The 14,178-nt window shown below is 41.8% G+C and overlaps 1 protein-coding gene across 2 annotated transcripts; it reads right to left on the reverse strand.

The window, feature by feature from the left end:
* Positions 1-1,068: 1,068 nt before the first annotated feature.
* On the reverse strand, positions 1,069-4,141 carry LOC147431990 (uncharacterized). Of its 2 annotated transcripts, none has more exons than XR_015185490.1 (4): positions 3,858-4,141; positions 2,197-3,711; positions 1,556-1,683; positions 1,069-1,444 (listed from the first exon to the last, which is right to left on the reverse strand). XR_015185490.1 is itself a non-coding variant. In XM_086491809.1 (4 exons), exons 2-4 carry the CDS (start codon positions 3,634-3,636, stop codon positions 1,415-1,417), a joined length of 1,710 nt encoding a protein of 569 aa, XP_086347935.1. In that variant the 5' UTR covers positions 3,637-3,711; positions 3,858-4,140; the 3' UTR covers positions 1,069-1,414. The 2 variants fall into 2 exon arrangements, 1 of the variants encoding a protein (XP_086347935.1); XM_086491809.1 differs by having other exon boundaries at positions 1,556-1,795; positions 3,858-4,140.
* Between the last annotated feature and the right edge of the window lie 10,037 nt (positions 4,142-14,178).

Genomic DNA, 14,178 nt, shown 5'->3' on the forward strand with positions numbered 1-14,178 from the left:
ACTATTTCCAGGAGTAGGTCTTTTTAGCTACTTTTTCTCCATATGTCTACAACTCATCTCTTTTCACTTAGGCGAGAGATTTTTGAATGACATTGCTAACTAAAGCTTCTTCAAGCTCTTTGACCTCTTCCGATATTTCCTTGATGGTGCTTCTATCTACACCCTAGTGTATTGAGGGGATCACTACAATTAAAAAAATGCCTATCACATGTGTTCAATAGTAGGATTATTTTATCCTGATTTTTCTCCCATTTTCAAAGTCAAAAGGGTTTTGAAAAATGATCTTGATTTTTTTTTAGCAAATTGAATAGGAAAAGGATTCCTTTCACTAGTGAGAATATTGCTAAAGGGGTTTTACGAGTAGAAATTATACGCACATAACAGAGAGGTTTTACATATAGTGACTCCCAAGCTCGCATAGCTACCAATTCACCAATATATATATCAAAGAATAGTGCATTCTACTTGTTTTGAATACACGACCGTTTCTGTTAGCACCATGTTTCCTTTGATTTGACTACACATTTGTTATAATTTCTTTAGTTGATCTACTCTGCAACACGGTACTTCTCAACACAAGCAAGTGTTGAAATGATAGTTGACATGATTTTCATTCATCTACCACAAAGACTAATGCTTCAAGAGTAACCTTGACTATGTGATCGCACATGTTAGAAGCACCAAATGAGGAAATTTATTTGTAGAGACTTAGCAAACAACTACCATAATATCATCTAATCAAAGCATGCAAAAACTATTTTTGAACCTATTTGATTGATGATTTGTTGTTGCAAACATTCAGACGTATGATTACATCACTTGAAAATTCAAACAAATATTCTTCCCTGTCGCTATTGAACACATCCATCATGTTTGAAAGTGAGGTAATGATCCGTTTAATAGTAGCTACACAACTCTTTCCAAACCCACATTACTAGACAGCCCTGTGAAAGTTTCCACTTCTTTTCATTACTCCAACTGACCTGTTAAGAATCAATCCTAGTGTCAAGATCAAATTTCAAGCCAATGACGAAACATGAGAGGAATAATATGTGATAATGAACTCAATTAAAGAATAATTCAATATGATTACTATTTGTTAATAGAAAAATTCCCACTTGTATTGTAGGTGGCTATGGATCATCATGGTAAGTTGAGTGTGGATGTAGAGAACAAGAGGGAATGCCACATACTTGAGTTAGATTGGCCTTGTCCCTTTTGCAAAAAGCATAACAAGCTAAACTATGGTTTAAGAAGTGCTCATGGATGGATAGTTTGTGTGTGTGCCCATGTGTATGCATGCTTGTTCATAAGAATGCGTTCACATGGGGACGTATTCTTGAGGACATGGAAAATGCAAAACTTCCATCTCCAAGGGTAGAATTGTAGGGGATGTCCTTAGGCAATCTATCTACTAATCCAAAGATCTCTTGATGAAACGCCCCTGGCTCCACACAAAGAGCATGAAGATTAGTTTAGAGTTTCAAATTAAAAAAGTGGCTAAAGTAAGACACTCTTCTAAGCAGCTAGGAGCAAAGTAATTAGTAGACGCTACCTTCATACGAGGCCTTCTTTCTGCATTGAGTTTGCGAACTTCGTATCGAATTTTTTTGGAGAAAAGACGAGTACGCCGTTTCTCACGGTATCTCAGCACTCGGGCATGCCGTGCACAAGGTTGCCCATCTGCATCGTCACCAACACAAGTTGCGTCATTGGGCGGAGATATCATTATCATCTTGGAGCTTGCCTCCGGAAACGTCCATCCATGAACACTCAATGAGGCCGGCTCCCAAGCCTGAGATCCACAAGAAGTTTTGGACAGATTCTCACAATAATTCTCACATCGAGACTTACCTCAACATCATGAGCTTCGGCGAGGGAGGCACCACATACCTAGCTAGGTACGATTGGAGGCACGGGACTGCCGGCCCGTTGGGGGGGCCAGTTGTCCCCAGTCCCCAATCGTATCTAGCGAGGTATGTGGTGCCTCTCGAGGAGAAGCTCATAATGTTATGCATCGTATGAAAAACATTGAAAAAGACTTCATTTTCCTACATGAGAAAATTTCTAAATCTTCTTGTGAGAGAACAATAAGTTCACATATACGTGTATTTCATGAGACCAGTTAACCAAACTGTGCACAATGACTCTTTGTAGCAAGAATAAAAGCAAGACTCATGAGTGTGAAGTGCTCACCGCGAGATCGAGGGGGTAGTCCTCCGGGGAGAAGTAGGAGGAGCAGCAGCAGGAGGAGGAGGAGGCCGCAGCACAGCTGCTCCATGAGCTGCCGTCAATAAAGAGAGAGCCTCTGTCGCTCCAGGCGGTCATGACGGCGTCGTAGTCCAGTAAGAGCGCCAGCTTACTGCCATGCCCATCCACGCCCTCCTCTAGCGAACCTCCCTTGTATAGCTCATCTACACCAGGGCCTGCAGTAATATAGAAGGCCTCGGCGCCCTCGCCCACTTCCGGCTCAAAATCTACTAGATCTATCCGATACTCTTCCTCCGTCGAGCCGTCTGACAGCGCACTGCCTTCCGAACTTATAACTGCTGCATCGACGGCATCCTGTTCCTCTACCTTTGGCACTTGCAGGCAGGACGACTCCCTCGTCGTGGCACACTGCGCATGGCCGCCACAATCCAATGCATCTCTGACGACCGCCCCAGCCAGCCGTGAGTAATTCTGCTCTCTCAACAATCCCTCACGGAGAGCATGTGTAGGCACTATATTATGTTGTTGGCCGTCTGCCCCCGGTCCCATGATGCAACTCATGTCTTTCTGCATCTCATAGAGTAGCTCGCTCAAGAACTCGCAAGATTCTTCCTGGAAATTACCCCCCTCATCCCAATTCAGCTGTTCCTGCATGTCATCGCCGGAGAAGTCGTCGGTGACTGACGAGCACAGTTGGAGCTCGGCAGACAACTCATCCGTTGCGGAGGAGGAATTGAGCGGGGAGAGGGGGACTGGCCATGAGAAAGATGAGTCGAGGGACGGCTGAAAATTGTTGTTGGCATGTAAAGATGACTGCTCATGGCGCTGCTGCTCTCGCTCCCACTTGAGTGCTGAGGACGTAGAGCTAGCGTGGAGAAGAAGATGCTCCATAGCCGGGAAGAAAGTGGGCACCTCGTGGAGGGGTCCATCCGCGTCATAGTTTTCTACCTCTTCAAGCTTCACGGCAGCCAGGTGCTGCAAGGGCTCTGTCTTCACGAAAGAGGTTACCTCGCATGGGGACGGCACTGTACTGACGAAGAAGTTGGATGCGGCATAACCTTCATCGCACGCTGATGTGGAGGATGCGGCTGCCTCTTCTTTCAGGAAAAGTGAAGAGCAGACAAGAAGGGCAGCTGGATTTGCATGGGGTTTTCCCCAGCTTGTCCGCGGCCGCTTCCGAGCTCTAGGCTGAGCCGCCGCAGAATTTGAGGACGACAGAGTCGAAGAGCGACGCTTGACTGCATACTGTGTTTCTACATGTGTCGTGAGCTGATGAAGTAGATGGTAGCCGCGCCTAGTACAAATTTTATTATTGTCGCAGGAAGCATGACCTGATTTGCGCGATGCGACAAGGGCCATGGCGGAGCTCATTTTGTGAGATGCTAAATGCAGCAGCACATGGCCATTGTCACGAGGCTCAACCATTGCGGCCTACGCCTTGTCCAGCCGAGGAGCTTATTATCTGTATATTGGCCTGCTGGTGGCATACTCATAGTCTACCTGCTCTTCCACCCGGCAAACAAGTACTCAGTTTCGACTACCCGCACAATATTTTCTCTCTCTCTCTCTCTCTCTCTCTCTCTCTCTCTCTCTCTCTCTCTTTCTGTACTTAGGAGTGCAATTAGTGGAAGTTTAACGAGAAATACCTGCAGAGGACTGCCGTGGTCACTGTGTGCGTGTGTGTCTCTGTGTGAGAGAGAGAGAGAGAGAGAGAGAGAGAGAGAGAGGCTGATTTATAAGGAATGGGCAAAATAATTTATATGTGGCGGAGAGGAGAACAACGCCTGGAGAGGAAAAGTGCTTGCAAGGGGAGGAAGCGTGCTGTGTTTGGAAATTAGAAGCGGTTTGGAAATTAGTGACGAAGGGGGGGCACAGTAGGAGCTAGAGGACTCTAGCCTACATGATATCAGTTCTCTCTCTCTCTCTCTCTCTCTCTCTCTCTCTCTCTGCATGTGTGTGTCTGTGACTCCTTCCTGCATCTCTCTCTAGTTCATCAGATTTCCAAAGGCTCAATCTTATCTCGTCCTTGTTTGCACTTTCCACGCACCGCTTTCTGATTGGTGGAGACGCCTGCACACCGAGAGACTTTGCCTAGAGGCTATCTCGACTTGGAATATCTCTCCTTTTCCCTTACCTTCAAACTGCGGTTCTGCCTTTTACCGAGGCCTCCATTTTAAAAACTACTGTTAAATTGCCCTTTGCTAAAACACAGGAGACCATGGCCACTGTCATAAAAGCTTCGCATTTTTGGCAGCTATATGCAGATAGCCTTGAATCCTTTGCCCCTAAATTTAGCGGCTATTGCCACCATCACCGCCATCCATTTGCTGGTATGGCCCATATGCCAAACACAAAAAAAAAGACTCTGATCTGGATCTCTCTCTCTCTCTCTCTCTCTCTCTCTCTCTCCCCGCGTCACCCGTAAAGTTCAAGTACTCTCACAATCCGCGAAAGCTTTAAGTTTGTGTTGCTGAAAATGTCCCGACGTGGCCCCTTGAGCGACCTATGATCATTCTTTTGGCTCTCTGCGCCCTAAAGTGAGCTCCAGATTGCTTTCATCTTCTACCTAGGCTATGTCCGCTCCAGAGAAAGAGAGAACCATTCGATCATTGCTATAAATAAATCTCTGGACATGGAGGCCTTTCACACCAAAAAGAGGCTTTGCTAGAGGGCTTCTTCCCTTTAGAATCAAAACCTTTATGCCATTCGAAAACTGACATAGGAGTGTTCTCAATAACCACTGATCTCTACTTATTACCTGCAGAGCACTGCCAGAATCTTCAAAGAAGAATAATTGGTATTGTATCTGAGAGGGGAAGATATTTCTACATTCTCGCTTCAGAACTTCAACAAGTGGATGGATACCATGACAAAGACCAATGACTACTCTCTCTTACAGATGTTTGAACCACTGAGTCAATTCTGCAATGTTCACCACAATTTCACCATTTGATGCTCCATGTTCATCAACATTGTGGGATGGCCCCTCAACATCAGTTGATTCTTCTGCACAGTTCTCATCGTCTACAACTTTGGGGGGGTTGAGACATTACCAGCATTGGGAGATTAGGCATATTGCTAATGGCCTCTTGGGCATTTTCAATGTTTGATTGAATTTACGAGTTGCTGAGGGAGTTGGTGGGCCGTTAAGGATTTGGTGCTTCCCTCTGTACCACCATGTTAGGTCCATGTTAATCTGGGTGGACTTTCGTGACTTTCCTATTGAGTTCTACCCTTGGCTTAAGCTGTTAGTTGGTCAAGTGGATAAAGTCTTAGGGCAAAGGCCTTCAAATGGCATCAATCCCAAATGGGACCCACATCTTCTCATTGAGGTTGATATTGATAATCTTTTAAGAGATAATGTGCTAATTAAAGACCAACAATGACAGATTCTGCATGCTCAAAAGGTGGTGTATAGGAACCTACCCAATGCCTGTTTTCATTGTTTAAAACAAGGTCATCTCATTAAAGATTGCCTAGAACTTGTCAGCAAATTACAGAAGGAAAATGACAAAAACAAGGAGGCTAAAGACAAGTTACAGGGGTTTCAACCAATCAGTAGGAGGGGTAGCTACAAAAATAGAAATACCCCTAGAAGCAACAACAATAGGAATGCAAACAAGTTTGGAGCTTTGCTCGAGAATGTGTTTGACCCGTCCCTTTCAGAAGAGGAAGGGGAATCTGAAAACAATCCCTCATCATATCACAACTCTAATGATGATGCTCGTCAATCTTCACCCCATCAAGAAACAATAAAATCCCCTCAGCAACCCAAAGAAATGATCCCTCCAGAGAGTTAAATGGATAAAGCTAGAGGTTTCTCCTCAGATTCAGAAACTTCAGGTATTGAGTTTAGCATATTTGCAACTCAGATTTACAAAATTCTGGACATCAATTAGCTATGCAGTCAGATGAGAGAGTTGATGTGGACCACTTCAGTAAAGAATTGCAATAGCATGATAACATTGAGCTGAACAGGTTCTCTCAATCCGCTGATGCTTTAGTGGATATCCTCATGACACATGCTAAGGAAGAAACTCTACCCCAACCTAGTGTTAAACCTAAAAGGAAAAAAAGAAAAAAACAATGACCCTTGTCAAACCCTCCAAAGCTTCTAAATCGAAGGCTTTTCTTACAATTGCAAGGGTTTAACAAATCCTTTAAGGGCTATACGTATCAAAAAATAGCTTACTAACACTGATCTTCAAGCAGATTTTATATGCTTATAGGAGATCAAAGGTTTTGCACTGGATGCTAATCTGCAAAGATTCAGTAGTACTCACAAATGGTTCTACACTAACCATGCTGCAGGTAAAGGTGGTGCTGCCATTGGAATACAGCTCAAGCATGAACATGCCATTACTGACATAAAACAAAGTCAAAAAGGTCAATGGATAGCAGTTTCTCTGAAGGAGACTGTAACATTTAATGGCCTAAAAACTTGTGTGTAGCGGAAATTAGCATGAACATAGTGGGCATTTCATTAGAATAGATTCCTAATGAGAATTACAAGAGTGCTTGGGTGGAGAGAGCAACTAAAAGCATAACACCTAGTTAGATAGCATGAACAATACTTTCAAAAGAGAGAGAAATTAAGCTATTGACAACAGTTGAGGACCGGATTTACATGGAGCCGGTCCCCCTTCCAAAAGGCTTTGTATTATGGTTTCTCCCATCAAGAGAGACATTGTACAATACAATTCTTTGTGTTCCTTCAAGACTAGCTAGTGCAATGAAGATGAAAGCTTCATGCACCAAGAAAAACACTTATCAACCACAACATCAATTGTCTCCGATCTCAGACCCAAGACCTCACACACCTTCAAAGATGGTGAGAGCTAGCGGGGTATGAGAGTAGATTGAGAGGAAGGAGTATTCTTACGAGAAAGATGTACATCTCCTCACATAATCACTCATATTAGCATAGCTTAGCTTAGTAATTAGCATGGTAGAGGAGATGAGCATGCATTGAAGCTTGGCTCTTGGTTGGATTTGCATCACAAAGCCAAGAGTTGTTGGTGTAGGCCTCCCTTGTCACAAGCTTGGAGTAGGTGGTAAGCTTTCCATAAAGCTTGAGAAGGAGAGAGAGTCTTCTTTACTTCACACATGAGATTGTGTGAGTGTGTGTGTGATAATGCCTTGCAAAAATCAGCCCCCTCTCTCTCTTGGTCGACCCCCCTTGCTATTTGCTCATGCTACCCTCTCATTGGACCTCCCTAGGGTTAGCCAATGACAATTAAGTAGCATAAGTGATAGCCTTCTTACATGTGTCCCCATTCCCCCTTTTGTGAGAGCTTTAGGTAATTTAATAATTCAACTAAACTCTCATTGGACCCCTTTGCCTTCTGGCCAATAGGAATCAGGCAAGCCATTGGGCTGCTGAATGCTCATTGGACCCCTTGGGAGACTGTCAAGTAGTCTTCTAGAGGGCTTAATTCTCATTGTTCTTTTATTAAGAGTTTTTAAATTAATTAAACTAGATTTACTCTAGCCTAATTCTCATTGGTCCACCTCCAAGGCCATCCAATAGGAATTGGGTACACCTTGTGGGCATCTGGGCTAGGGAGCTGGCATGTGTCCCTCATTCCCTTTGTGTAAAGGGAGCGTGTGTGTGTGTGTGTGTGACTTTCTCTCTCATCCCCTACAAGCAAGGCTCGCCCCCTCCTATGTAGGGATTTGTAAAGACTTTTGGGACACACACAAAGCATCCAATTCCCCCCATGGTTGACCTTTGGACACAACCTTTGAATTTTGGAACCTTAGCATTTTGGAAGTCTTAATGGGCTGAACCTTAGGGTCTTTCTAGCCCATTGTTGCACATGGCTCTTCTGTAGATGGCCCCCCCTTTGGATCCCTATTTTCCCTCGTTTGGATCCCTACTGTGGCCGGTCTGCTAGCTTAACCAATATTCTAGCTTTTTCTCCCCTGGAACTTCCCCATATTAAATGATCAGTTTAACATGAGAAAATCATTTAGGAGAATTAGATATTGATTATTATGATAGAGACTTTCAACTACATAGTTATTAGTCTATATGCTTCTAATTCCATTTCTGATAGGACTCTCACTTGGGCAGAGCTTAATGACCATTTATCTCCTTTGCTCATCTTTGGAGATTTTAACACGGTTACTACTATTAATGACAAGCTTAATTCCTTAGGTCAAATCATTCAAGGTAATCAAAGTTATACTGGGATGAACTTACTGACATGCACACTTTGGTTGATGCTTCAGAACATATAGGTTTTACTTGGTGTAATTATCAGCAAGGATCTTGTTTTAGAGATGCTAGGTTGGATAGAATGTATGCATCTATAGATATTCTTCGAAAGCACTGGCATGGTTGACTGTAAGATGGACTCTTCTATCTCAATTTTATGATCATAAACCAATTTTGTTTGAACTTCATAAAGGTGAGCACTCCTTCAAAACTAGTTTGCCACATTTGGATGATTCTTTATTCAAATTGGGTTCTATCAAGTCTAAAGTCAAAGAAATTTTTGGAACTTGCTTTACTCAAAAGATTAATGCTTTTTCAACTTGGGATGAGGCAGTTAAGAACACCCATAATTCCCTCACTACTTATAAAAAAGAGCTAAAGAAATAAGATCAAAGCAAAAGAGTGATGATTAATCAGTAGATAACTCTGCTTGATACAAACCTTGAATTAGAAATGTCATCTCTTGGCTCAATAAATTAAAGGACCAACTTAGGAGGAGTTCCTTGAAGCTCAACTTAGGAGGGAGGAGTTCCTTGAAGCTCAAGGTGTCCTTGCTGGACTATCCTAAACACATATCTGTGTTGCTGGACTCACCAATTTCTGAAGGGGAAACTATTGGAAAGTTAGAAACTAGTAAATCTGTTGGCATGAATGGTTTGCCCAATGAATTCTGTATTGTTGTTCAGGACCTGTTGATTTCTTTCCTACTAATGGTATGGCAAGAATCCTTAACCATAGGAACCCTTTCCTCCTCCATTAATGTTGGTGTAGTGAAACTTATTCATAAGAAAAGATCAAGAGATGACTTGTCTAATTGGAGGCCAATAACCTATTTGACTTATCTATATAAGATCTTTGCTTTAGCTCTAGCAAGGAGACGCGGTCCTCTAATGGATCGGTTCATTTTAAAGGAACACAAAGGGTTCATCAAAGGTAAATTCATTTTGGATGCCATCATAGCTCTTTGGGAAGGAATGGAGCATGCAAAAGAGTCTAACCATAATTATGTGTTCTTTAAGATTGATTTTGAAAGGCCTATGATAGAATAGAAGGGGAATTTGTATTTTAAAGTCTTTATGAGATGGGATTGGACAGATTATTCGTTAAATTTGTGCACATCTTTTTTGCTTCAGCTAGGATTGCTATAAATGGTTCTCTTACTGGCCCCATTCCCCTGCAAAAGTCCATCAGACAAGGCTGCCCTTTATCTCCTCTGCTATATGCTATTGCATCTTATGTTTTGGGTTGGTTGATAAAAGAGTTAATGCATCAAAGGAAAATTAAAGCTATTGATATTATAGGTTCTGTTGACCAGCTCTGTCTTCAAAAATTTGCTAATAATACTAATGTTATAGTCAAAATTGATGTTCAGTCTCAATAAAGAACTTTTGGTCTTGTCTAAACACTTTTTGTTTTGACAATGGGTCTGTAATCAACCACACCCAAGATATAGAGTGTCAGATGGGGAAACACTAGCAATCATTATGCAAGCAGGCTATATGAGATTAAGCAGGGTCAGTTTTTTAGATTACTTGGTATTCCAATGGGTTTTTAATGTATCTACCAACCAAAGATGGCAATGGGTAGTGAAAAAGATCAAAAAAAGCTATTCCTCTGGCAGAATCATCAACCTAACTTGTCAACTAGGGTTTTTGTTCTTAACCGCTACTTACTGTCATCTTTGATTTATTTCTTGTCTTGATAGTCTCCTTCTCAGGTACACTTGAATAAAATATTCTCCTTGGCCAAAAGATTCTCTAGGAAGGATCAAAAGAAATCCATAGGTTCCAAAAATCTCCTAGGAAATATGCTGCTACCCAAAAGTACAAGGAGGCCTAGACCTTCTTAACTTGTCTCAACTTTCTACTAAACTGGCCAGCAAATGGATTGCTAGAGTTGTTGTCTCTGTTGACTTCTGGGCTTTATTGTGATCAAAAGGAAGATTTCACATTTCCATATAAAGGGATACAGAGCTTGGACAGACCTACCTCTACATGAGCTTCTCATTTCTAATGTTAACTTTTCCCCTAGAGTGTCTTCTCTTGTTTGCAGGTATTAGAATGCTTGGGCTAAAATCAAGGAAAGATGGACTCTACTAGAGGCTTGGAGCTCCTCTTACCAACTTTGGCTTGAAGATTCAATTTGGTTTGGATGGTTTTGTAAAGTAGAAGGTTGTGCCCTCTCAAGGAAGGCTCACAAGTGCTTCAAAGCCGGCCTTATATGCTGGAAAGAAATATTCAAAAATGGATTGTCTCTGTCTCAACAGAGGATCTTATGCTCAAATTCAGCATCTGTAAAGGCTGTGCAGGTTTAGCTTTTGAAAGAAGTGAAGTTTTCTCAACTAATCTACACCAATTTTTCAAGAGCAATCATCTAACTCTGGCAAATATGTGTCTTCATGTGTATCTCCATAACAATGGACCCAACATGATGGACTTAAACCTGGTGAAAAACATTAACAGAAGGTGGGGACTTTAATGGAAAGCCAAACAATGGGAATACATATTTAGATGTCTACAAGCCTACCCTTTGGCAATTAAACATAACTACCTCATGTGGTTAGTGGATCTCAGATGGTATGTATGCAAGATGCAAAAGGCATGAAGAGACTATGATCCATCTTTTTGTATCTTGTGATTCTAATTTCCTTGTCAAAACTAAGCTTCAAAAAGCCTGCCATAAGGAATGGATTACTCTCAATTGGAGAGCCATTCTTCTAAGTGAGAGCATTTTTATGGATATTCCCCTTTGGACTACCCTTAGGAGTGATTTTTTATGGAAAATTTGGATGGAGAGATGTAAAGCTACTTTTGGTCCTAAACATTCTACATCCCCACTACCCTTATCTTTTAGTTTCAGAGGAATTATGCTAGACTATATTAATCTGGTCAATGATGCCTCACCTATTGAGTTCAAGGCTATTCAGAAGGCGGTAAGATGGCAAAGGTGGAGGCAACTATGTTTTTCCCTGTCTGATTCTTCAAGATTGTGCCTTTCTCAAAGATACCTTCAGTTGTAATTTTCTCCTTTCTATTGGGATGCCCCCTTTCCCTTCTAAGGGGATTATGTAATTTTCCTTTTTCCCATAATTCAACTCTTTTCTGCAAAAGAAAAAGAGACAGTGCCACTAATTGACACTACCTATTGTAATTATATTAATTCATATTAAAATGTAGCAAGCATCGATGCCAGCCTAAATAAACCACTTTGTGATTGAACAATTCAAGATGTCCTCTCTCTCTCTCTCTCTCTCTCTCTCTCTCTCTCTCTCTCTCTCTCTCTCTCTCTCTCTCTCTCTCTCTCTCAGCCCCCCTTCTCCTTCTCTCTTATGTTGTGCACATGCAATACCATCAGTGACAAATCAATTATGGGCAATCAACTGCCGCGGTCTCAATTTTATGAGCACATGCATGTCGTTTTAGAGAGAGAAGGGTAGATAGAGAGAGAGAGAGATATGAGGTTTGACATAAGGTCCACCAGAGAAAAAACCTTTTCAAAGCACTCTGCCAATGGTGAAGCTAGCCAAGAAAACTATTGAAGATCGACGACATCGTGAAGTCACAAGATGTTGTGTTCTGATGGAGCCATTGAGAGAGATAGTGGGCAATGGACAGACGAATACTGGGTTGGTGGTGGGCCTTGTGGACCTTTTTGGATTGTTGAATGATATGAGAGATGCATGTGTGCAGGCTCTCTCACTATGTGTGCCATCGTAGCCTGCCTGTGTATGTCTTCAATACAATAATTAACAACTTTATGCCTCTTTAAATCACAACATGGTATCATTTGCTTAGGTACTCCTGTCACGTCGTTTTTTTTTTTTGCTTGCCATTCTGTAATTGCTATTAAATAACCATGATATATTACCACTATGTTGTATCCTAATGTTAACTTAAGGGAAGATTCTTGCACTTTTCAGACTAAAGAATCTCTGATTTCTATGAAAGGACATTGCACCATTGAAATCCCGACATCAACATGGATCCAACAAATCGGTTAAATCTCTTTACCTTCCCATCTATGTTTTCTAAAAATGAAATTGAAACACCTTGCATATGCCTCTTATTGGAATTGTCGTGATTTCAAAGCTATCCAAGTAAAAAATTTGCCAAATTTTTAAAGGCTATGTTGATGTTATTCAAACTCGAGCTACCCATCAAGGTAAATATTTTAATCTCCTCATCGATTGTGGCAGTACTCATTATTTTAATCTCCTCATCGATTGTGGCAGTACTCATTATTTTGTATCCCTAAAATGTTTGCAAAAGATGAACTTGAATAAAAAACATGCTAAACCTATGATAATAGAATCGGCTAATTGGAAAACCATGGCATCTTGACGTGGCATTTTGTGGGAACCCTTGACTTTGAACAAGGAGATCATGCTACTTCAACTTTCATTAGAACCCTCCTAGTTGGGATGTATGATGGGATTCTTGGGATGGATTTCTTATCTAAAAATCAGGCTAGTATCCATTGTGGCCAAGGTAGTTTAAGCTTTACAGATAATCAAGCAGGAAAGTTGAAGTACATGGAAAGAATGGAATTTCAAGTATTCATTTAGTTAAGGAAACTGTCCAGTCAAAGGCAAGAGAGCTAGACAACAATTATTTGTGGTAAGGTGAATAAGTTCAATCCAAAATCGAGCAATACATCAGTTTTCCGTCTCGTATCTGCATTTATAGAGCTGCTATCACTCGGATCAACCTCCTTTTGGTCTCTATCTCAAGCATCTCCTCTAGCCTTGCCTCTTCAAGCTCGTCTACAAACCGTACTCCTTGACCCCTAGCACTCTTCATTGGAGCTTCAATAGCCACACCTTGACTTGGCAGCACATCCTCTACCCGACTAGGAACCACTTGTGCATCCTCCATGATTGGAGTTGTTGTAGCTCGACATAGAAACCACCCTATCTCCTATAACCATAGAACCCTTGGCTCCTCTTGCACTGGTACTTCCCTTAGTACTACTTGTGGCTCGCTCACAACATCAACTCGCTTTGGCACCACAACACCTGAAAAATATCTTCTTGGTCTGACCTCTCACTAGAGCCATGGCGTCCTCATATGACACCATGCCGTCTATCTCAACCTTGTCTCACACTTCCGCATGCAGGCAATCTAAAAACTTGCTCAACTTAAAAAATCCAACATTTTTTGTAGTAGTTACCTTGATCAACTTTCCCCAAACAGCTTCAAACTCCCACTCAAATGCTTGAAAATCCCCTTCCAAGCTTTTCTTTAACTTGTCCAGCTTACGCTTCACTTTATCCAGCTATGCATCCGCTATGAATCTGCTCCAAAAAGCCGCTTCCAAGGCTTTGTAATCAGTCTTTTCTTCTTCATGTATGCCATCAAACCATAGCCTCACTTTATTGTGAACCAAGAGCGGGAACACTTGCATCCCACCATCTTCTCTCAATAAACTCCTCTCCAACAGAAACAATCAATAATATGGAAGCCAGGTCTCTGCATCTTTGACCCCATTGAAAATTAAAAAACCTATCCATGCCATCTCTAGCAGCATGTGCTCTTCAAAGGCCACCTTTGGCATCACAAAATCTACCACTTTGACTTCAAACAGAAGCACTAGTGTGCTCCTTAGTGGGGGCACCAAAAGATGGAGAGGGGGAATGGGGGAACACATTTGGAACACAAACATATTGCCTCTCTATAGCCCAGGATATAAATAGCACTCCAATACACTAGAGTTATCCTTTGAAACACTATACACTCACACATACAAAC

The sequence above is a fragment of the Adiantum capillus-veneris genome, chromosome 20 (assembly GCF_014529385.1).
Source record: "Adiantum capillus-veneris isolate H3 chromosome 20, ASM1452938v2, whole genome shotgun sequence".
In the NCBI taxonomy this organism is placed as follows: Eukaryota; Viridiplantae; Streptophyta; class Polypodiopsida; order Polypodiales; family Pteridaceae; genus Adiantum; species Adiantum capillus-veneris.

What these genes read in the sequence shown, in the direction of transcription:
- LOC147431990 (XM_086491809.1), bottom strand. Translation starts at nt 3,636, where the DNA reads ATGGTTGAGCCTCGTGACAATGGCCATGTGCTGCTGCATTTAGCATCT. An exon ending in ACTACCCCCTCGATCTCGCG is followed by an intron (nt 1,796 to 2,196) that starts GTGAGCACTTCA and finishes TGTGGATCTCAG; the next exon opens with GCTTGGGAGCCGGCCTCATT. An exon ending in AAAGAAGGCCTCGTATGAAG is followed by an intron (nt 1,445 to 1,555) that starts GTAGCGTCTACT and finishes GTGTGGAGCCAG; the next exon opens with GGGCGTTTCATCAAGAGATC.